Consider the following 23,078-nt stretch of genomic DNA (forward strand, 5'->3'; position numbering starts at 1 on the left):
AATCTCTCTGAGGACACGGGCCATACAAATCTTTGGAGGGTGGCAATCCCTCCAAACTTCCTGTTTCCCTTTGAGCCATGAATAGGTATTTCTGGAATGGATGAATGACCTAAGCTCAACAAATACTTCTTGATTAATTAAAGTCCGCGCCACACTCTCACATTTTACCCTTTGCTTAATCTACCGCGCACCGAGCCCTGGTGAAATGCCGAGCGGAGTATCGCAACCGCGACCAGGCCACGTAACGCTCTCCGCCCGCTCCGGCACGCCACGCCCAGCCTGCTGGCAGCCGATTGGGCGTGGCCCAGCCTAGAGGAGGCAGGGTGGGCGTGGCGTGCGTGAGTGAAGGCGTGGCGAGAAAAGAAACCTACGCTCTGGATCGGACTCGGTAGTCTCCGGTAATCCTCGACAATTTCCGGCAACGGTCTCCTCCTCCGCCGATTCACTTCGGGTGTTTCCGGCCTCCTTCGGACTTTTCCGTCTGGCTCCCGCGCGGATCTCTCCACTTCGGGTATTTCCGTGTCCCGCTCGGAGGTACTCGGCAGTCTCTCGGCCTCCCCCATCCCCCGGTAACGGTCGCTGGTGAGTTTAAATGAGCCGGGGCTGGCCGGGCCGGAGCCGCTACGGGGGGGGCCTGAGGCACTGCAGAAAGTGGGCCTGAGCCTCAAGGATGACGGTGCTGCAGGAACCCGTCCAGGTAATGAGAACCTCGTTCTCTGAGGCTGGGCTCGCAGCCTCGGTCGGGAAGCAGCGTATGGCCACTCCGCGGCCTGGTGCGGCCTAGGCCCGGCGGCTTCTCCCGCCTCCCCTGTGCCGGGTCCTGCCTATCCTCTCGCCAGTTCGGAGGCCTCGCCCGCAGCCCCCGCCGACTTACGTTTGGCCCTCTGTCGCTTCTACCCCTCGTGTGAGCTGGGTTCGGCGAGAATGGCTTGGTCCCCCTCCGAGCCGGCGTCCGCCCGGCCCCTCCTGTCAGTCCGGGGGCCTGGCCCAGCCGGCGTGAGAGCTGAGGGGCCGAAGACGCGCCCCAGGTGCTCTCGTGCCTCGGGGATGGCTGGGAAGCACGTTTGATCGGAGCTTGTGCGATCCTCATAATGGTGGGGCAAGTTTGGGGGAGGGGTGGGATTGTTTTTGTTGTATGTGAGGGGGGAGGGGGGTAGATCGGTGTTTTTAATACTAATTTTTATTTCGGTAACAGACTTTGAAGCCCACGTTGCTTTTCTCGCTCAGTGAATTTCCCACTGGACAATGATCTGAGAAGAGAACTCCAAGGCCCAGCGCCGAGGTGCAGGCACCTGTACAAGGGGCGGGGGTGGAAACGGCACATCTGGGTTTTTCCATGACCTGTGCCGGGGGACCAGGAGCGTTTTATTGTGCATGTGTGTAAGGCGCTCAGGAAGTGAAAGACAGATAGTGGTTTTACCATCCGCTTCACTGTCCTTCCCCCGCCAAGGTGTGCCTTGACGCACAGGGCTCCGCTGGCATGGAAGAAACACTACTGGATTTTAAGTGTGTGATGCAGTGCCAAGTCATTTTCCGCCTTGCCACCTGAAGAAACTGAATCTTTTGTCCCTTGCTGATGAGCCAGGGCTGGGAGGTTTGCAGCCCACCGTCTGATCTTTAACTGGATGAGAGTTGACCTCTGTCGACTGCTGTCATTGCGTCATGGATTTTCTCTATTTTGAAGTTAGAAAGCAAACCGATTTTAAAAATTACTTTATAATGCCCTTAATAGGCCTGTGATATCAAATAGTAAATATTTTAATACATCCCTACTTCCCTATTTGCTTAATTCTTCACAGGATGAAATACCAATTTCTCCTAGTTTGGCTGCTTTTCCAACTTTTTACATATAGCAGCTGTCAGTGTTTGAATTAATGTAACGTGGGATTCTATTTTAGCAAATTTACCTGTTTGTATGTTGTACCAGTGCTTCCAAAGCTATTTCTTTTCATCCAAATTCCTCTTACTAGTAAAGAGTCTCTTGTAAGATTTTTTTTTTGAGGTTTAACATGAAATTAGAAGATGCTATCTGTACCTTCTTAAATGGATAAGCGGATCACTCAAGTTGTTTAATATCTGTTTCATAGTCTTGTAGTTTTGTCTTAATGCTACATTTGCCTTCTCTGGCCCCAAAAGACTTCTAAAATGATAAACTAGTTGTATTGCTAGCCTATAACCACTATTTTATAATAATTTCAACTTATATAAAAGCATGGAGAAGAAAATAAATATGGAGCCTATTCCTAGGTAGTACCCATCGGGTTTCCTCTTTTCCTTAAAGTACTCTTAGCAGTAATGCAGGTAGGTATTTTTAAGGCTTTAATGTCAAATTTCTCATTTTTTTTTCCCACACTACCTTTATCCATTAGATTTGGGGATGGTGGTAAGAAGTTTTAGGATATGGCATAGTATAAGAAGAAAGAAGAGATCTGGAGCAGTGGGAAGAACACGCAATTTTGGCTACAATGATAAAGATCAACTGATTAGAGATAGTACTGAAAATGGGAAAGAATTAGGAAGAAAATAAAAATAGGACTGATAAATAAGATACTGTATTTAAAAAAAAACTATAATAAGTGATTGCCTGTATTTGTAAAGGAATGAGAGTAAGTTGGAAAGTTGTTTCCTTTCTTGGGATGCCTCAGGGTTTGTGGTGTTACTAGGAATAGGAAGAAATTGAGAGAAAAAAATGAGCGACTGTTCTCTGCTGCTTTTTCTTTAAAGTTTTAATGTGGAATAGCCAGTCTGACATAAGCTAAATATAAGCTCCTCCAAATTATCTCTCATAGAAAAGTGTTACTTAATATTTGAGTCTCTACAAAAATCCCTCTTATTATGAGACAGAAATTCTGTCAGTTATTTTTAATGTAACTGGGGAAGGCACACTACCCTAAATGACTTCAATCAGTGCTAATTTGGAGGTTTATAAAATTCACCTGATGAAATTGATAAAAAAGCAAAGACATTTTAATAGATTTATCAATCATTCATGGGGGTGGGACTTCACAGTTAGAAGTGTTGGATGAAGTTGTAAACAAGTCTTATAAAAATTGCCTTAATAAGCAGTGTGGTAAGTGGGTACTATACACATAATATCCTTTTAGAGATCATTAGATAGTGAAGGAATACTTTTGGCTTGGGTTAAGATGTGCGGGAACAGCATTTAACGTGGATTCAAAGGATACAATATTTCAAATAACTTAGAATTAAAGTTGGTATATTAAGGAAAATTGTGTTAGATGACCAAAAAAATAAAAAATGGCTTTACTGATGTCAAAGATTTATGTGAACAGTTTCAGTAAAATTGCTGTATTCAAGAAGAGTAGAAAAAAATGAAATTTCTAAATATATTTTGTGATTTTTAAAGTGTATGTGTAACTAAATTGATAATAGGCATTTGACTATTTGGTCTTCATTCAAAAATTTATATATTCAAGTTAGCTGAAACACATTTGTTTATGAAATTTTCCTTTGGAAAATAGGAGATTACCTTGTATTTAGGTACAATATAGTATCTTGAAGACAGTGCTACATAGTACCCGAACTGAGAGAATAAGCTTTGGGAAGTGAGAGTGGAGGAGGAAGTCACCGAAAATACATAATCCTTTAATTCCTTTATGGACTAGTATCCTAATGTAGCCCTTCTTGTGTTTATCGTCTATAGAGAGAGAAAGCTTTAGACAAATAATCACAAATTAATAATTACAAACTGTGATAAGAAGGACACTATAAATAGGGTGTTAGGAGAGAGACATAATAGGAAGGACCGGACCAGAGCCCAGGTGTCTGGTTTGCAATTGGATCACCAAAGGAGGTACTGCAAAACAGCAAAAAAGTTAAGCAGCAGCCTCCATGAAAAAAAATCAAACAGGAAAGAATGTTGGGCACCTTCTATGTGCCAAACACAGAAGAATATAAAAGACATTCTAAAACCTCTAAAAAGGATGTCAGGAAAGTCTTTTTTGAGCAAGTAACATTGAAGCTGAGATTTGAAGGTTGAGAAGGAATCATTAACTTGAAGAGCAGTACATGCAGAGGAAACAGCATGTACAAAGTCCCTAAGACAGCAGAATTTGTCATTGGAAGAACTGAAAGAAGACCAATGTGGCTGTAATGGGAGGAGGGAGGCAAGAGTAAAAACAGTCTTAGGATGAAGGTAACCTGAACCAATGTAGTAGCAATAGTAGGAAAGAGGTAGCTAAATTCAAGAGAGATTTTGGAGGTAGAACCAATGAGACATGGAAATTGATTGGGGGGCAAGGAGCAGATCAAGATCGGCTGCCTGGATTTTGTTTTGGTGGTGCCATTTAATAAATGGAGAATCCTTTGAATGGGGGACAGTTTGAAGGAGGACAATTAAGAATTCTGTTTTGAACAAATTCAATTGAAAATATTTGTGAAACCAGCCATTAGAAATGTGGAGACAGGGGCCGGCCCCGTGGCCCAGTGGTTAAGTTCGCACGCTCTGCTTTGGCGGCCCAGGGTTTCGCTGGTTTGGATCCTGGGCGTGGACATGGCACCGCTCATTGGGCCACGCTGAGGCTGCGTCCCACATGCCACAACTGAAATAGACAACTCTGTACTGGAGGGATTTGGGGAGAAAAAGCAGAAAAAAAAAAAGATTGGCTATAGTTGTTAGCTCAGGTGCCAGTCTTTAAAAAGAAAAAAAAAAGTGGAGACATAACCTCTAATCTTTTGAGGGATCCAGTCTTGTTGGGAAAATAAGAATGCTTAACAAGAACAATTGGGTCATGTTATAAGTCAGTGTGTAATTGATTGCACAGATAAAGAAATTCAGGAGAGAGAGATCCTCATAGACCAGAAAAATGGGAAAGATTTCTTGAAGGGGTAAAACTTAAAGCTTTAGAAGATTAAAAGAGTTTGAATTGGTAAAGAAGAAAAAGAATATTCTTTGCATGGAATGGCATGAGCAAAAACCCAAAGTTGAGTATGGTGTTTATGAACAAGAGAACAGTAAGATATTATAAAATGGGAATTGAGAGCAGGAAGGCATAAGGTTTGGCTAGCCAGGCAGAATCAGGTTATAGGGGACTTAACATCCAGGCTGAGGAGTTTAGATTTAATGTTTTGGCAATAAATAGCCATTATAGGTTTTTGAACAGAAGAATTATGTAAGGAAAGCACTGCTTTGGGAAGATTAATCTGGCGCTTTTGGGAAGGAGGGACAAGACTAGAGTTGAGAGACATACAGGTTAATAGAATAATCCAGTTACATGGTCATATACACCAGGGTTTCTCAGTCTTGGCACTATTAATGTTTTGGGCAAGCTAATTCCTTGTTGTGGGGGACGCTGACCTGGGTATTGTAGTGTTTTGTAGCATCCCTGGCTTCTACCTACTAGATGCCCCCTCCATTTGTGATAACCAAAAAATGCCCCCTAGTCATTGCTAAATGTCCCTTGGGGGGCAAAATTGCCCAGATTGAGAACCACTGATGTAGAACTAAACTAAATTATGAGTTCTAGAAATTAGATTATAATGTTTAATAGGAAAATTCCACAGTGATTTTTTTCCTTATACTTTCTTATATTGTCTGAAGCTTTTATGGTCTAAAAAAACGCAGCTATTTTCTTTTTTGACAAGAACAAAACAGAGCAGTTTATGTGGTCACATTTAAGTCTGAATTTTTTGTACAGTTTACAGAGGTTTGCTTATATTTTAAATGATATTTCATGTTTAAGAAGAGCAAGTAAGTAAGGAGCTTTGCCGTTTAATTTTTATGCTGTTGATTTATCTTTTAAATTAATGCAACCTAGGACTATCCCATTAATTTAATCAGTATAATTTGTCTTTTAAACTTTTTCTGGTGGGGCAAAGGGTGTTGCTCTGTTTGGTTTCATTCTTAGCAGCATTTCGTCCATCTGGCTTTAGTTTGTAGAACTCCTGAGCTAATGCACTGAGTAATATTCTTTTAGGCACAGCTCCACACCAGCAGTTGGGCAGGAGTAGATGGATAACCAGAGGGCTAATCTTAGCTATTTGTAGTGCCTTAGAGAATAGTCCATTCTCCACCCTATTTCTCCAGAAGAGACACCATCACTCAGGAACTTAGAGATGCTTGAGCAGAGTGGTGATGGAAGCTGTATGTGGGATTCTCCAAGAGGCAAGTTTTACTTCTGGGATATATGGGAGTTTGAGTTGTCTGCCTTCACTGTCTGTTTCTGACCCTCTTAAGAATTGGTGATAAAGGAACAATGTTGTTCTGAGCAAAGCTTGATTTTAAATCTGAAACGGATAGAACTGAATATTTTTCTTTCATTTCTTTAATTTTAAGGAGACAAAAAAATTCAGAATTTTGGGACTTTCTGGCCACGGTACATATATATGTGTCAAATTTTCCTGGTGATCAGTAGTACTAAGGTAGCTGGAGAATCGTTTGGGTCTTTTGTGGCTTAATGTTACAAAATAAGCAATTGTGGTAGATAGGGTGGGAGATGTTACATAATGGAAACTATAAATTATATTTATTGAGTTTGTTTATATTAACTGATGGGAAAGGAAAAGATTTTAAGTGCCTAATGTGTGCCAGTGAGTATACTAGGAGCAATATATATGTATCATTTCATTTAACACACACAAGTCCGAGAAATAGAGCTCCATTTATCAGATAAAGAAATTGAGGCTGAGAAAAATTCAATAATTCCCCCCAAATCACACTATTGAAGTGCTGGCACACAAATTTGAACACAGGTTTCCAGCATCAAATTCTGGACATATTCTTTCTACTCACCATCATCACATGATGAGTAGAACATTTTCTACTTTCTACTTTCATTTACAACAAAATTAAACAAGTAGGTTCTTAGGAAATCCCCACATTTTATAATGGAGTAATTAGGTAGTAATTATTTGCATTATAAAATAATTCTTCTAAGTGCCACAGAGTTTCTTTCAATAGAGATTTCCAGAGATCCTTAACTATTGAACATAGGAAAATACAGAGAAACTGAAGACTAAGCCTAATATATAAGATGCTAACAATGGACTGCCAGAAGTCAAAGATTGTTTATTCATTCAACATACATAGTTAAGCACATGCTTAAAAAGTACCTAATAGATGCTGGGAGTATAATAGTGAGCAAAAACAGATGTAGTCCCTACCTTTCTAGAGTTTATATTATAGTGAGGAAGGTATTACTCAAATATTCTCCTAAATAAATGTAAAATTTCAACAGTGAGAAGTATTACAAAGGAGGGGTACTTGGTGCTATTAGAGTGTCTAATAAGGATGCCTAACCTCATCTAGGGGTTCCATAAAAGGCTTCCCTGAGAAAGAACTCCAGAGAATGACTAGAATTTGCATAGTTTGGAGGAAAGGAGGAGTGTGGCAAATAAAGAGGACTGTGTGTTTAAAGGACCTGAGGCAGGAGGGTAACATGGCAGATGTGAGGGGCTGAACAAAGTTCATTGTGCTAGCGGGGAGAACATGATACAAGGTGAGCTCGAGAGGTAAGCAGGGACTATACCACACTGCCTAGTTGGGTGGCTTTGGTTTTTATCATTAAGGACAGAAGCCACTGAAGGATTTTAAGCAAAGGGGTAATATGATCAGATCTGATTTGTGACAAGCTCAAAGGGAGAGAATGGCTTGTAGGATAGAAAAGAACTCAGAGGCCAGATAAGACACTATTAAAGTAATCCCGAGAAAAAACGGTCTGCCTCTAAAAGTAAATGTTTGTTGAGTTTCTTCCTTTCAGTATTACATAGTTTAAATGAGTATCATTTTGAAAGATACCTGTATGCATGGTTCCAGAATCCTAGGTCATTTATGGTCTGGTAGAACACCAGAAGACCAGATCAGTTCTTATGGGGGATTAGAATTTAGCCAGGCAGCGTGCTAGACTTACCTCAGATGGAAGTGTTTACCCTTATCTTGCAGATGATTAAAACTAAAGCTCAGAGAAGTGACAAGGTCATCTTGATTTGCACGTGTCAGAGGGAGCCTCGTTATCTGTCCTGGATTGGAATGCGGAGATCATATTAAGCATTCAAGAAATAATTATCGACTCAAATTAGATTTGAATACTCTTTAGCCTATTGTTTTCTTAATGACGTATTTTGAGTTATTCAGTCCAAATGTTGAAATTGTCTGAGGAGAACACTCATAGTTTATCCCTTTATCTTTTATCTCTCTCTTTGCTATGTTGTAGTATAGAGGAGATGTAGGCTGGATAGCAGTGATTCTGTAGTATATTTAAAACCTGCTCTTATAGTCACTCCTTGCCAACACCATATATTTCTGTTCTAAAGTTCAACTTCCCAGTTGTTTGATCCGAAAACAAAAGCACAGTGATGACAATGACAGTGATCTAATAGGTGCCTATGGAATAATGCCTGGCTTATTCATAATTTCTTATTGTCAGCGTAGACCTGAAAATCCAAACTGTTAAGGCTTTGTACAGCCTACCTGAAGAACTTGATTTTCTCAAGTTAGTTAGGTTTTTTATGTTATTTGTTTTTTTACTGAAATCAGTATCATACAGCAAGTAAAGTAAGTGCTCAATAAATGTTTATTGAATGGATGAATGATATCTTTCAAAAGTGGTAGTCACATCAAGATGATAAGGCAAATGGTCTGTGTAATATGGAGGGAAGTATATGACATGATCTAGGGTGCTATTAACCAAGAAAGACTGGATATCTTTCAGGAATTTATAGATCACACCACTGAGAGATTTATTGCCCAAAAGCTTCATCTATTCCAACCCGTCTGTCAGACTGTGACCCCTATCTTCCTACTAGATTTTTGCTTTTTAATGTTTCGCTTATTGTGTCAAGAAAGAAACAACTAGGTGTTATTTTATATTGTTTTACATTGTGAACCTTAATGTTCTCTTTTATTCATATTAGCAAACGTTAATTATAGTAGGAATGTCTTAACTTGTGTTTTACCTCCAGATTGGGTTTCTAAAAGTTTGTAGGTCACTAAATGGAAAATGGATTCAGAGTTCCAAAAGAACTACTCATTCAACAAATATTTATTGAGCATTCACTATGTTTAAAGGCAGTTATCTAGGATAACTAAGGAAATAACTAGTTAAGTAGGATAACTGGAGAATTTAGAGAAAAATAGCATCTGGTCTTTGTCCTCAAGCAGCTGCAACCTAGTTAACCAAGTAATACAACCAAATCTGGTAAACGGCCTGATAGAAAAAAAAAAGTATAAACAAAATAGTCTAGAACCTCATAGAGTAATCAATAGTGCATGGGATAGATCAGTGAAGGCTTCATGAAAGGTAGAGGAACAGGTAAGCTGAATTTTGAAGAAAGGATGACTAAAATTTCAGGAGATAGAAGTTAAAGACAAAGGACAGCCCAAACAGAGGCAACAATATTGGCAAAGACTCTGAAATATAAAGATACAGTGGATGTTTAGGGACCCCTGGGGTCTTTTTCTGGTGCTAGACCACAGGTAGCTTTGGTGAGATGTGAAAACAAAGCTGAAAAAGGGAGATTTAAGCCAGGTGGGATTTGAGTAGTTTACTAAGGAGTTTGTGTTTTATTTTGTAAATATTTGTTTTGTAAACTTTGTGGGGCTATCCGAGAGGAATCATTAGAAAGTTTTGATCAGAGAGGAAGACATGATGGTGATAATGATGATGGCAGCAGCTAAAATTTGTTGAGTAATTATTAGGTATGTGGTGGGAACCATTATGTTCTTTACTGGAGTCTTATGTTTTAAATGAAGAGACTAAGACTTAAGAAACATTGTTACTTGCCCAAAACACAGAACTAGTAAGTTGTGGAATGTGGATTTAAACTCAAGCCTCTCACTTTTGTCTTTGTGTAGCAGTGATAATATGTTTGAGGAAGGTAATTCTAGGACAGTCTGGATAACATTACATCTTGCAGACAGGAAGACCACTTAGGAGACAAAAGTTTAAAGGAAAGATTTGTTGTGGACTGGGACTAGTAAAGAGGGGATAGATTCTAGGTACCTTTCTTCAAGTGGAATTCTGTAAATGATGGTTAGGTTCGTTAACCAGCCTATTAAAAGCTTTTAAATTCATAATGCACCCAAACTGAATTACCAGTGCATTCATTATTTCATGTATACTTACCCAACATCTGTGACTTTGATTGGTAAAAGACGTGTTGAGTTTCAAACAAGAAGTACCTTTCCTAGTCCTGGCAGCAGCAGTGCTCCTCAAGGCACCAGGACTGTAGTCGTCTCTGATATGCAAAAGAGAAAGGTCAGTAACCTGTCTCTTCCCCTTTTAAATATCTAAATTCAATTCCACACATATTTATTGATCACTTACTATATACCGGGCTCTAACACTGCCTCCCGTCAGCTAGACGAGTGATTTTTGATGAACCAGGATATCCGTGAACTCCTAACCACTGTATACAGACTTTTTGTGTGTGTGCATGTGCTTTTTTCTGGGGAGGAGGTCCGTAGCATTCGTGTTGTTCAAAGGAGTGTGCTATAAAAGGAGGGGGAACTACTTATCTAGAAAAGTAGAAGAATGGTTCTGAACCCTGAATTCTTACCAGTAAAAAGGTTAAAAAATAAGGATATCTGAACTCAGTCCCAGCTTGCAGGGATTGTGAGTCAGTGGATTTGAGGTAGAGCACCATCAAGCAAGGGTTGTTAGCCACTGATCTTGAAAGAAGTGACACTAAAGGGACTCCTTGAACACGGAAATTATTTGTTAGTTATTGTACTCCCAGCGTCTCGAAAATGCCTGGTATGTGGTAGGTACTCAATAAATATTTATTGAATGAATGATTACTAGAACCCTCCAGTTGAGAAAAGTTTAAAAAGACACCCCCTTCCCCCAATTGCCTTATCATTCACAGTAAGTCATGCTGGAATCAGTAAAAAAAAGTTTCCTCGAGCAATAATAGTACATACCTTTGTATTCCGAATAGCTAAGTATGTTTTTGATATCCACCACAGGCACATGCTATCAAGAGAAGTAAAGCCGAAGAGTAGTAAAGAATAGGAACCTCAGATCTTTGGCTAATGGGATGTGGAAGAGTTAGCAGCAGCAAATATGGAACATTTTATTGGGGGTTCTGGCTGTTTCAGGACAGCTTGTTTTGGGTACCTTTTTTATTTAGGTGGCTCTAATTGGGGATGCATCATATAGTGATCCAACAGTCCTTCCTAAGAGGTCCTATTGGTATTTATGGCCTTCTCTTTTTTTTCTCTTCCCATCTTCTTTATTCCCCGAGTAATAGAGAGGACTCCTCCAAGTACTGAGACTTTTTAGTGTGGTATGGTATTTTAGTATTATGTGTATTCCTTTCTGTTAAATTGAGGGTCATTGTGGGATTAATTTATATGGAGGTTTTCCAGAAACAAGCAGATATGACAGCTGGCAGAGACCTGAAGTATGGCAAAATTACAATTATATGAATCCTTTTATCTTCTGGAAATTATGAGTAGGAATATTGGGATAAATCAGGCTTTTTGGCAATGAATATCTTTAGTATGGTGTCTATAAGCATCTGAAAATTGCAGGATTTCTCTTATTTAGTGCAGATAAATCATATTTTTATGTACACTGTTGGAATCATCTTAGAGGATATACCAACTACTTCTGAAAATATTGGGGGTAGAGTGAAATGGTAGTTGATAGTAAATTTCATACCAAAGGGAGACTTCTTTGTAGCCCAACTAATTTGGGTAGATTATGAAAGGAGACGATTTATTTCCATTAATACGTAGGATGTTTTAGTAGGCGTAAGAAATGCGTTAGGGCCAACAAGAGATCTTGGAACTTGAGTAATTCAAGTCTTTCTTTTATTTATTTATTTTTTTTAATTATTTTTTTTTTTTTGGAGGAAGATTAGCCCTGAGCTAACATGTGCTACCAGTCTTCCTCTTTTTGCTGAGGAAGACTGGCCTTGAGCTAACGTCCATGCCCATCTTCCTCTAGTTTATATGTGGGATGCCTGCCACACCAGGCAGGCGTGTGAGGGGTTGTGGGTCTGTGCCTGGGATCCGAACTGGTGAACCCCAGGCCACTGAAGCAGAGCACGTGAACTTAACTGCTGTGCCACCGGGCTGGCCCCCAAGCCTTTCTTTTAAAGCAAAGGGACATGGCCTGAAGGATTAGAAATTATTTTATTCATAATATCTTAAATTAACATTAGATGAGAATTTCTTTGGCTTTGGGGATTCTGTTGAGCAGGGAGGTGTTTAATTAGATTAAGTCTTTTAGATCAGTCCTTTTTAAACTTTACTATGCATATAAATCACCTGGGGACCTTGTTAAAATGCAGACTCTGATTTGGTCGGTCTGGGATGGGTTCTGAGATTCCACACTTCTAGAAAGTTCCCAGGGGATGCTAGTGTTGCTGCCCCAAGGACCACACTTTGAGTAGCAAAGTTTTAGATAGTTCTTGAAGTAGCAGAAAATGTCTAGTTTAAAAATGCTAGCATTGGAGGAAAAATTCTCCCTGTGTTAGTATAGTTTACTTAAAAATAAGTTTAAATTCTTGTCGTCTTCCTTTCCCTTGTGTCTGGATGGGAATTGTCAGTTCAGACATCCCTGAGACTTTATAAATTTAGACTCTACAGACAATAAGGTTAAACAAGAGCCTCTAGAGGCCTCAAATGAAGTTAATTTACCACTTTTTTCTTGAAGAAATAGAAAACTACACTCTTGAGGCAAGTAGGTCATCAACAAGAACTCAATTTAAAAACTTGTTAATATTCATAATAATGTTATTAAACATTTGCTTGTTCACTAAAGTATTTGAATTTTTATTATATCCAAGGCATGTTGATCACTTATCATGTAATCTAGATTTACTGTTATAATGTTAGCTAGTGATCTTCATTAGGTAATCTCATCATACTGGTTTTATTGTAACTTTATTAAATCATTCAACAAATTATGAGCTAGAGTATATACTAAAAATAGCATCTCTGTTGTATCATGATCAGTTGTGAGATATCTCAAAAGTAGTTACTAAAAATATGTTGTTGATGAATGATTTATTTTTAAAAATTAATTGGAGACTTTCATATCTTATAATATGACAGACTAAAAATTAAAAGAAACTGAGAGAGCTTAAAAGAAACTCCTGATTTAGTGCTCCTAAAAATGCTAGTAAAACATAAATATATATAAACAATTTATGTGATAGACTAAAAGTTAATGTTATATGACATACTTAAAGGAGACTTCTCTGGTTTGGTCCTCCTAAAAATGCTGGGTAAAACAGTAAGAAAAGGTAAATTGCCCAACAGAAAAATGTATGACAGATGAACAGGCATTTGCTAAAAGACCAATAAACACGAAATAAATTACCAATGAACACAGCCTCATTTTAATATTCAGAGAAATGCTAATTAAAAGCACTAGATTTAACATCTTTCAGGTTGGTAAAAATTAAAGAGTTTGACACTCATTAGTGTAGACAAGGATGTGGAATAATGGGAACTCATACATTGTTGTTAGGAGTATAAATTAAACCAACAATTTCAGAAAATGATTTGACATTACCTAGTAAAGATGAACATGCACATACTCAACAACCCAATAATTTCATTCTTAAATATGTATCCTAATTTGGAGAGATTCTTAAACATGTACTCCAAGAGACGAATACAGGAGTGCTTATTGTAGTGTTATAACTGGGAAAAAAAACTAGCAATAACCCAAATATCCAAATGCTATAACTGGATAAAATACATTTTGGTGTGTTTATACAAGGGAAATATTATTTATTCACCAATCAAAATGAATGAACTCCAGTCATACACATCATCTGGGATGAATTTGCAAAATAATTTTGGGTTACAAAAGCAAATCATAGCAGAATATATACAATATGTTTGTATTTATTTAAAATTCAAAAACAGGAAAAGCTAAATATTACATTGCTTAAGGATGATATATACTAGTGTATAAAAACTGAAGAAAACTCAAAGATTAACAAAATTCAGGGAGGTGGTTTCTTCTTTAAGTTAGAGAGAGGTTATGTGAATGACATAGGAAGCTAAAAAGATGTTGGTAATATTTTATTTCTTGAGCTGAATAGTGGTCCATAGGTCTAAATGTTTTGGTTTATTGTTACTTAAAATGTCTTCTGGGGCCAGCCGGGTGGCACAGGGGTTAAGTTGGCACATTCTGCTTCCGTGGCCTGAGGTTTGCTGGTTCGGATCTCAGGTACAGACCTACACACCACTTGTCAGGCCATGCTGTGGCAGTCATCCCACATATAAAATAGAGAAGGTGTTCTCAGATGTTACCTCAGGGCCAGTCTTCCTCAGCAAAAAAGAGGAGGATTGGCAGCAGATATTTTAGCTCAGGCCTAATCTTCCTCAAAAAAGAAAGTCCTTCTATCTGATATATTACTTTTTGTGGTATGTTTCATAACTCTAAAAAAGAAAAAATATATTCAAATAGATTAAACGTTATTCCTATGATAGCTTTACTTATTTCTATTCCAGTATACTTCTTTGAATGGGTGAGAATAGGGTAGCATTAAAGGTAATCAGTGGGGAAGTTTTTGTGGGAAGATGACATACATTTGAACATCTCCCTCATGTTTATCATGAAAAATTGTTGAAAACTACTGCCATAAGTTTAGAGCAGTGTTGTTTAGTGGGGTAAGCAGACCTATAAACAAATAACTGTAAAATAATATGAATGCTTCACTAGAAGAGGTATGTTTACCCAAAAAATGGCTGGAGACTAGCCAGGAAAGCTTTAAACAGTAGATGCTATTTAAGGTGCGTCTTTAGGAATGAGCAGTTTATAAGAGGAGGTAGGTGAGTTCATTCCCCATGTGAAGGAAAAGGAATACAAAGGGACAAAGGCCTAAAAGTCCATCGAGAGTTGAGTGAGTAAATTCAGATATGTTAGCCATACTGTGAAGAGCTTTATCTAACACACTATGGAGTTTGCACTGTGGGCATTGACGTTTTATCACTTAAATTAGGGATGTTGATTTGAGTATTATGTGCAAGGCTCTGTGTTAGGAGTTACCTTGAAATTGCATGTGTTTGTATATTTATATTGTTTTTCCTCCACTTGCAGGCTGCTATATGGCAAGCACTAAACCACTATGCTTACCGAGATGCAGTTTTCCTTGCAGAACGACTGTATGCAGAAGGTTTGTAATCTATTCATTTCTATAGAACCATAAATGAAATAAAATATATGGAATTCCATCACTTTTTATGACTGTAACAAGATTCTGGGTATCACTTGTTTTTTCTTTATGGTTGACACTAGTTCATAAAAACTTTTCCCTGTATCTGTGTAGTTCCCTTGTGTACTGCTTTTAATGACTGTAGGGTTGCTTCAGGTTTTACACTATGGTTTACTTAATCATTTCCAAATCTTTAGGTACTTCTTTCCGTTTTTTGTTTTGTTGTTTGGTTTTTTTGTTGTGTTCATAATAATTTACATCATGGTGAAATTTCAGTTATACATTATTTCTTTTCTGTCAACCATAAGTGTTCCCCTTCACCCCCTGTGCTCACCCCCCACCCCCCTTCCCTTGGTAACCACTGAACTATTTTCTTTGTCCATGTGTTTGTTTATATTCCACATATGAGTGAAAGCATATGGTATTTGTCTTTCTCAGTCTGCTTATTTCACTTAGCATAATTCCCTCCAGGTCCATCCATATTGTTGCAAATGGTATGATTGTCCTTTTTTATGGCTGAGTAGTATTCCATTGTGTGTGTGTGTGTGTGTATATATATATATATATATATATGACATCTTCTTTATCCAATCATCGGTTGATGGGCACTTGGATTGTTTCCATGTCTGGGCTATTGTGAATAGTGCTGCAGTGAACATAGGGGTGCATATGCTACTTTGGATTGTTGATTTCAAGTTGTTTGGGTCAATACCCAGTAGTGGGATAGCTGGGTCATATGATATTTCTATTTTTAGGGGTTTTTTTTGTTTTTTTTTTTTAAAGATTTCTTTTTTTTTTTTTTAAGATTTTATTTTTTCCTTTTTCTCCCCAAAGCCCCCCGGTACATAGGTGTATATTCTTCGTTGTGGGTCCTTCTAGTTGTGGCATGTGGGACGCCGCCTCAGCGTGGTTTGATGAGCAGTGCCATGTCCGCGCCCAGGTTTTGAACCAACGAAACACTGGGCCGCCTGCAGCGGAGCGCTCGAACTTAACCACTCGGCCACGGGGCCAGCCCCTATTTTTAGTTTTTTGAGGAATCTCCATACTGTTTTCCATAGTGGCTGCACCAGTTTGCATTCCCACCAGCAATGTATGACGGTTCCCTTTTCTCCACACCCTCTCCAACATTTGTTATTTTTAGTCTTTAAATCTTTGGAAAAATGTCTGTTTATATCTTCTGCCCATTTTTTGATTGGGCTGTTTGTTTTTTTGTAGTGTGAGTTGCTTATATATTATAGAGATTAATTCCTTGTCAGATATATGATTCGCAAATATTTTCTCCCAGTTGGTAGGTTGTGTTTTTGTTTGATCCTAGTTTCTTTTGCCTTGCAGAAGCTCTTTAGTCTGATGAAGTCCCACTTCTTTATTTTTTCTTTTGTTTCCCTCATCTGAGAAGACATGGTATTCGAAAAGATCCTTTTAAGTTCCATGTCAAAGAGTGTACTACCTATATTATCTTCCAGTTTTTTGGTTTCAGGACTTCAAGTTTTGATACATTTTGAGTTTATTTTTGTGTATGGTGTGAGATAATGGTCTACTTTCATTCTTTTGCAAGTGGTGGTCCAGATTTCCCAACACCATTTATTGAAGAGACTGTCTTTTCTCCATTGTATGTTCTTGGCACCTTTGTCGAAGATTAGCTGTCCCGTAGATGTGTGGTTTTATTTCTGGGCTTTCAGTTCTGTTCCATTGATCTGTGTGCCTGTTTTTGTACCAGTACTATGCTGTTTTCCTTACTATGGCTTTGTAGTACGTTTTGAAGTCAGGCATTGTGATGCCTCCAGCTTTGTTAGTTTTTCTCAGGACAGATTTTTTATTAGAATGGTTTATATTCTTTGGCTAAGAGGTTGAGTTTAGAGTCTGCAGCCTTCGTACAAACCCTAACCCTGTCACTTAAATATGCAGTTGGATACCTTAGGCAAGTTACTTATGTCTGAGTATTTTAGATTCCTCATCTATAAAATAAAGATAATAGTAATTCCCTCATAGAATTGAAGAATGAAATGAGGTAATGTATTTAAAGCACTTGGCACAGCCCTTTGGCATGGTAATAAAATCTCAGTAAACATCTGGCAATGTATGTTTTATTTCTGTCATTAATTATTCTATTTCTCTTTCAAAAATGCTAATATAGATAATTATGTACAGCTTTTTTTTTCTTTAAGTCATTGTATTGGGTTATGTACTCTGAAGTGGAATTTACAAGTCAAAGGATGTGATCAGTCCTACAACAAATTAATTTTTGCTTCGTTGATAACCCATCAGAGAGAGGTGTAATAATCTGGAGAGTCACCATCAGTGGAGGACTTCCTTCACAGTCCTATCAGTATCACATTTGGCCACTTTAATGTATTTTTGCTTACTTAAGAATCATGAGGTATCTTGTCTTGCATTTTTATAACTATGAGGGTATTTTCTCAAGTGTTTGTGTTAAATTTATTCCTATTTCTGTGAGCTACATCTTTATGTATTGCATATTTGTCCCTGATTGTTGCTTTTTAATCTTAATTCTATTGTTTTTATTATTCTATATTTAAAATTTATATGTGGTGTAACTCATGAGCTTTGTCATTTATAATTTCTCCTATTGCTTCAGTAGCTGGAAAATTGTCATCTTTCTACACCTACAATAAATATATGGTTTTTGGTAGTTTAAGAAATTTAAACAGCCAGCCCTGATGGCCTAATGGTTAATGTTTGGCATGTTCCACTTTGGCAGCCCAAGTTTGGTTCCCAGGTGCACAACCTCACCACTCATCTGTCAGTAGCCATGCTATGGTGGCAGCTCACAGAGAAGAACTAGAAGGACTTACATGTAGGATGTATACAAATATGTACTGGCTCTTTGGGGAGGGGAGAAAAAAAAGAGGAAGATTGGCAACACATATTAGCTCAGGGGGACTCTTTCCCAGCAAAAAAAAAATTTGAAGAATTTATCATAGTATTATTACTTAATTTATTCAATATTACTTATTAAATAATGCTTTTTTTCTAATACTTAGTAAGACCTATCTCCCATCATTTTTTTTTCTTTTCAATTCATTGTTTGGTAAGACATCTTTACCTTTTTTTCTTTCATTTTTCCATATACATTTATTATTGCTTTGAAATTTCACAAAGATTTTGATCAATGCCGACCCATAAGTATATAAGTCTATACATTAATCTAGGAAGTATTGACATCTTACTGTATATAACCTTCCCAACCAGAAACAGTGCTTCCTTCTTTTAACTCAGGTATTTGTTTAATTCAGTTTTCTGCTGTTTGTATAATCTCCTATTGGATTACTTACCAAAAATTTTTTGTATGGTAGTACCTGAGCTTTATTTTTGTGTATTTTATGTGTTTCTGCATGAATTGATAGTGGAACGTTTCTGCTCAGTTGTATGATTTTACTCTGGTAGTAAGTGCTCAGTAGCATAACTGCAAGCATAAGAAAGTAGATATTAGGGGTTTGCTAGGCATGTATCACAAAAGAACAAGGGATAACAACATCAAGAATATAGACAAGGGTCCATCCCGGTGGCGCAGTGGTTAAAAGTTTGCATGTTCTGCCTTGGCGGCCCGGAATTCGTGGGTTCAGATCCTGGGTGCAGACATGGCACCGCTCATCAAGCCATGCTATGGTAGGCATCCCACATATAAAGTAGAGGAAGATGGGCACAGATGTTAGCTGAGGACCAGTCTTCCTCAGCAAAAAGAGGAGGATTGGTGGCAGATGTCACCTCAAAGCTAATCTTCCTCAAAAAATAAATATATATATAGACAAGATGTGGACCAAGAAATGTAAACTAACTAGGAAAGGTAACACAGAAAGGTCTGGGTAAATCAAAGAGGATAAAGAGAGGTACCAGAAGTCCAGATGAGATTGAACTGAGACATGTATGAGAATAACGTAGGAGAGGAAATCTGTGAACCAGGTGTAAAAGTCTTTCATTAATGAAGCAGAATGTCCTGAATTTAGTAGCTGAGAATTATGAGAAGGTATAAACCTCAGGAGCAGGGGATTTCACAAAAGGGCAAAGAGTAATGCTTGGAAATAGTTTTGAGAAGCAAGGAGGAAACCAACCTTACCTTCACTCCAGTGAGGGAGTTAGCATCTCTTTGAGCGTGCTGTCAGGTCTGGGGGTTCAATGAGGAAAGTAGGGAAGATCTGTGGAGCAGGTGTCTGAGGTCCCAATGAAAGATTTAGAAGAATGGGAGGCTTAGAAGAAGATACATGGGGCTGGCCCCGTGGCCGAGTGGTTAAGTTCGCGCGCTCCGCTGCAGGCGGCCCAGAGTTTCATTGGTTCGAATCCTGGGCGCGGACATGGCACTGCTCATCAAACCACGCTGAGGCAGCGTCCCACATGCCACAACTAGAAGGACCCACAACGAAGAATATACAACTATGTACCGGGGGGCTTTGGGGAGAAAAAGGAAAAAAAAAAAAGAAGATGATACAGGTTTCCCTTGCTTTTTGAAAGTTCGGTTTATGCCACTTCACTTTTAGGAATGACCTGCATTAGTACCTGTTTTTGCTAACTGAAAGAAAACTGAAGATTTTCGTTTTTACGAAGAAAGGTGAAAAGCAAAAATAGCGTTCAGTGTTTGTTTTGCAGCCAGCCATTATAGGGTCATTAGTGCACTCAGGGCAGCGAGAGTGGCACCACCACACTCCTTCCCTGGGAACTACACTTGGTAGCTCAGCATCAAGCCGCTGTAGCTTTGAACTGTGTCTGTGAGATCTGTGCTTTATCTCGATTTTTTTTGTGCATCTGTTAGCAAGATATATCCTAAGGTAATTGTTTCTTCACTTTATGCCATTTCAGCTTACAAAGGGTTTCATAGCAGTGGGCTTTCGGTTAGCGGGCGAAACCCGTAATACAATAGATTGCCCTGCTCTGCTCAATTATGTAAAAGCAAGGTTTATTATGAATGATCTCCTTACGTATATTTTCATTAATACCTAGGCAGCCTCCATGTTTTGCTGTCTTATACTTCTTTCTTTTTTGAATTTGTTTATTGAAGGTTAGGCAGTTTCTAGTTTATTGTACTAGTTAGGCTCCAAAAGATTATACTTTAGCAATTTCAAATTCAGGTGATTGGATTTTCATATAGAATTGAGGCAGGATTCCAGGTTAATCCACATAAAGCTGTTTAATCCACTTTCTATCTGTGTCTGATATAGTGTTTGACACTTGGAAAGTTGCTCAGTAAATATTAGTCTCTCTCAATATAGAACCTAACCTCTCTGTTTAACTGTATTTATATGAAGGAAGATCTTAGAATGTAAGTGCATAGGAGCAGATACTATCCTAGGTTAATAATAATAACAACAGTAACTTCTACCGCTTATTGATTTCTTCTTACTGTGTACTGGGTACTCTAGGTACTTAATTCCTTATTTAGTGTTCAATAATCCTATAAAATAGACGTTATTGCTATTTTAGAAATGAAGAAACTAAGATCAGTGTTCAGTGGCTGTAAGTGGGTAGATTTTTATGACTCCACTTTACCGAGGATAAGAAGTACATGCCACTTCTCTGCTTTACAGTAGACATCACTAATCCATCACAGTACTCATTCCCACTGAACCAACCTCAGAATTCTTGTCAACGCAGTGTTGCTGGCTGACAGTATTTGTTGACCAGAGTAGGTATGCTGGATGTAACCTATTTGCCCCTTTGCTCAGTGCCCTCCTATGCCACTAGTGGTAGCGCCTGTGTTTTAGGGAAAACATCCAACGGGGCTTGAGGCTAAAGTGATTGATAGGTAGCATGCTCTGTAAGTCAAATTCTTGAAATAATTTCTCAATTTCACTAGTTCCTTGTCACCCATTTGTCTTTCTCCTAAGAGTTTCCTAGATAGCCTGAGAAAGACTGTAGTATAAGCAGACTGGTATAAGAGAGACTGTCAGCTCAGATATTCGTGAGCCATATGATCTTAGGCGAGAAGTAATTCTGACCCTAATTTTCCTTATCTTAAAAATGGAAGAAATGGGGGTTGGCCCAGTGGTACAGTGGTAAAGTTCGCACGTTCAGCTTCAGCTGCCCGGGTTCAGATCCCAGGTGCAGACATGGCACCACTTGGCAAACCATGCTGTGGCAGGCGTCCCACGTATAAAGTAGAGGAAGATGGGCATGGATGTTAGCTCAGGACCAGTCTTCCTCAGCAAAAAGAGGAGGATTGGCAGCAGATGTTAGCTCAGGGCTAATCTTCCTCAAAAAGAAAAAAAAGGAAGAAATGTATCTATTTAACAAGATAGTTTTAAGGACTAAATATAATAATCTACTGTAGCTTCTGGCACATGAAAAGTCCTTTACAAGTTCACTCTCTCCCCTAGCATAGCCTAATACAGTGGCTTTTCAGACTTTTTTTTTTTTACCCTTATTGTATATGATGCACTCTAATATTTTCTTTTTGAGTGTCTGTTGTTTTAGTGCAAGTTGGTACCCACTGAATTGACTTCACAGTCCACTAGTGAATTGAGACTTGCTGTTTGAAAAAACTGTCCTAATCTGTCTCCCTCCACATCCCCCTCCACCATTATAAGCACCTATTTTTCCTTTCCACTGGCAATACCTGATCTCCTTGACCAAGGTGTTTTCCCATTGCTAATTAATTAACTGTTGGACAGGAAATAGATTTAAAGCTTTTTCCCTTGTTCTGGTAGATAGCATATAGTGCTTCTAAAATTCTGTAAGGTTTTTAATTGTAATTATATATATTTAACGGTTAGGGATGAATAGAATACATGATTAGGAACAAATAGAAACCATCTTAGACTCTTTGGGGAAAGAATACATTAATACAACCAAAATGGTGGGTCCTTAGAGAGATAGATATGATTTATTTATATTCAGAAAACTAATGAGATGTAAATTTTGTGTAATGGTGGGCTTTTTTGTTTTTTGGGGGGTTTTTTTGGCGAGGAAGATTGGCCCTGAGGTAACATCTGTGCCGATCTTCCTCTATTTTATATGTGGAATGCCACCACAGCGTGGCTTGATGAATGGTGTGTAAGTCTGTGCCCAGGATCCGAACCCACAAACCCTGGGCCACTGAAGTGGAGCATATGAACTTAACCACTACTCTACCAGGCTAGCCCCTGGGTACATGGTGTTTTGTAAGGAAGTGCTCAGGACCTCTGGGGAAAGATGAAAAATTGCTATCTGTGAGATCATATGGGCCTGGTGATTGTAACTGGGAAGAGGAAAAGAAAAAGAAATAGCTGAAGACATTGTGTTAACATGTATTCGCTTGGTTGTTTTGAGGGTCCCAGGCCAAAGCTCAAAATTGTTTGAACTAGTGTTTTATGTTGTTTTGTTTTTTTGCTGAGGAAGAGTCACCCTGAGCTAACATCTGTGCCAGTCTTCCTCTATTTTTTTTAGTATGTGGGCCACCATCATAGCATGGCTGCTCACAGACCTGTGTAGGTCTGAGCCCAGGAACTGAACCTGGGTCACCAGAGCAGAGTGTGCCGAACTTAACCACTAGGCCACCAGGGCTGGCCCTAGTGTTTTATCTTAATGTAGATTTTGCATCCTGCACTACAAAATGTTTATTTTTAAATATGAATACATTTTAAGGTACTATAAAATTGTTCACCACTTTTCTACCTGTCTTAATGATTACTGGGCCAGATGTAGAAATTGAATTGGATATATCAATTTCAGTAAATTTGGCTCAGTTGAAGAAAACTGAACCAGAGTAAAAGGTTCAGCATCTGTTTTTCTTCTCTGTCTTAGCCATGATATTGAGAGCCCAAACTCACAGAAATATTTGACTACAAAAGGCAACATTTAAAAAAACTACCAGGTTGTTTTAAGGTCGTCATTGAGGGGAAATGTTATACTACTACTAAAATGTGGCATAATATATCCTTTTTAGGTCATTTTTGGTGGAAAATTTGATAAATATATCTTGTTGCTCAGAATTCAAGTCACTTTGTGCTATG

General features: G+C 38.5%; 1 protein-coding gene across 13 annotated transcripts in view; it reads left to right on the forward strand.

The window, feature by feature from the left end:
* CDC27 (cell division cycle 27) overlaps positions 1–23,078 on the forward strand; it is a 67,891-nt gene continuing 44,813 nt past the window's right edge. For 4 of the 13 annotated variants that reach the window (XM_001501543.7, XM_005597297.4, XM_005597296.4 and 1 more), the window contains exons 1-2: positions 391–697; positions 15,024–15,099. In XM_001501543.7, coding sequence (XP_001501593.1) covers positions 671–697; positions 15,024–15,099 — 103 coding nt within the window. In that variant the 5' untranslated portion in view covers positions 391–670. Of the gene's footprint in view, positions 698–15,023; positions 15,100–23,078 lie in introns of all 13 variants that reach the window. The other 9 variants (XM_023652332.2, XM_070226060.1, XM_070226062.1 and 6 more) reach the window with 4 other exon arrangements.

Source organism: Equus caballus, chromosome 11 (assembly GCF_041296265.1).
Source record: "Equus caballus isolate H_3958 breed thoroughbred chromosome 11, TB-T2T, whole genome shotgun sequence".
Lineage (NCBI taxonomy): Eukaryota > Metazoa > Chordata > Mammalia > Perissodactyla > Equidae > Equus > Equus caballus.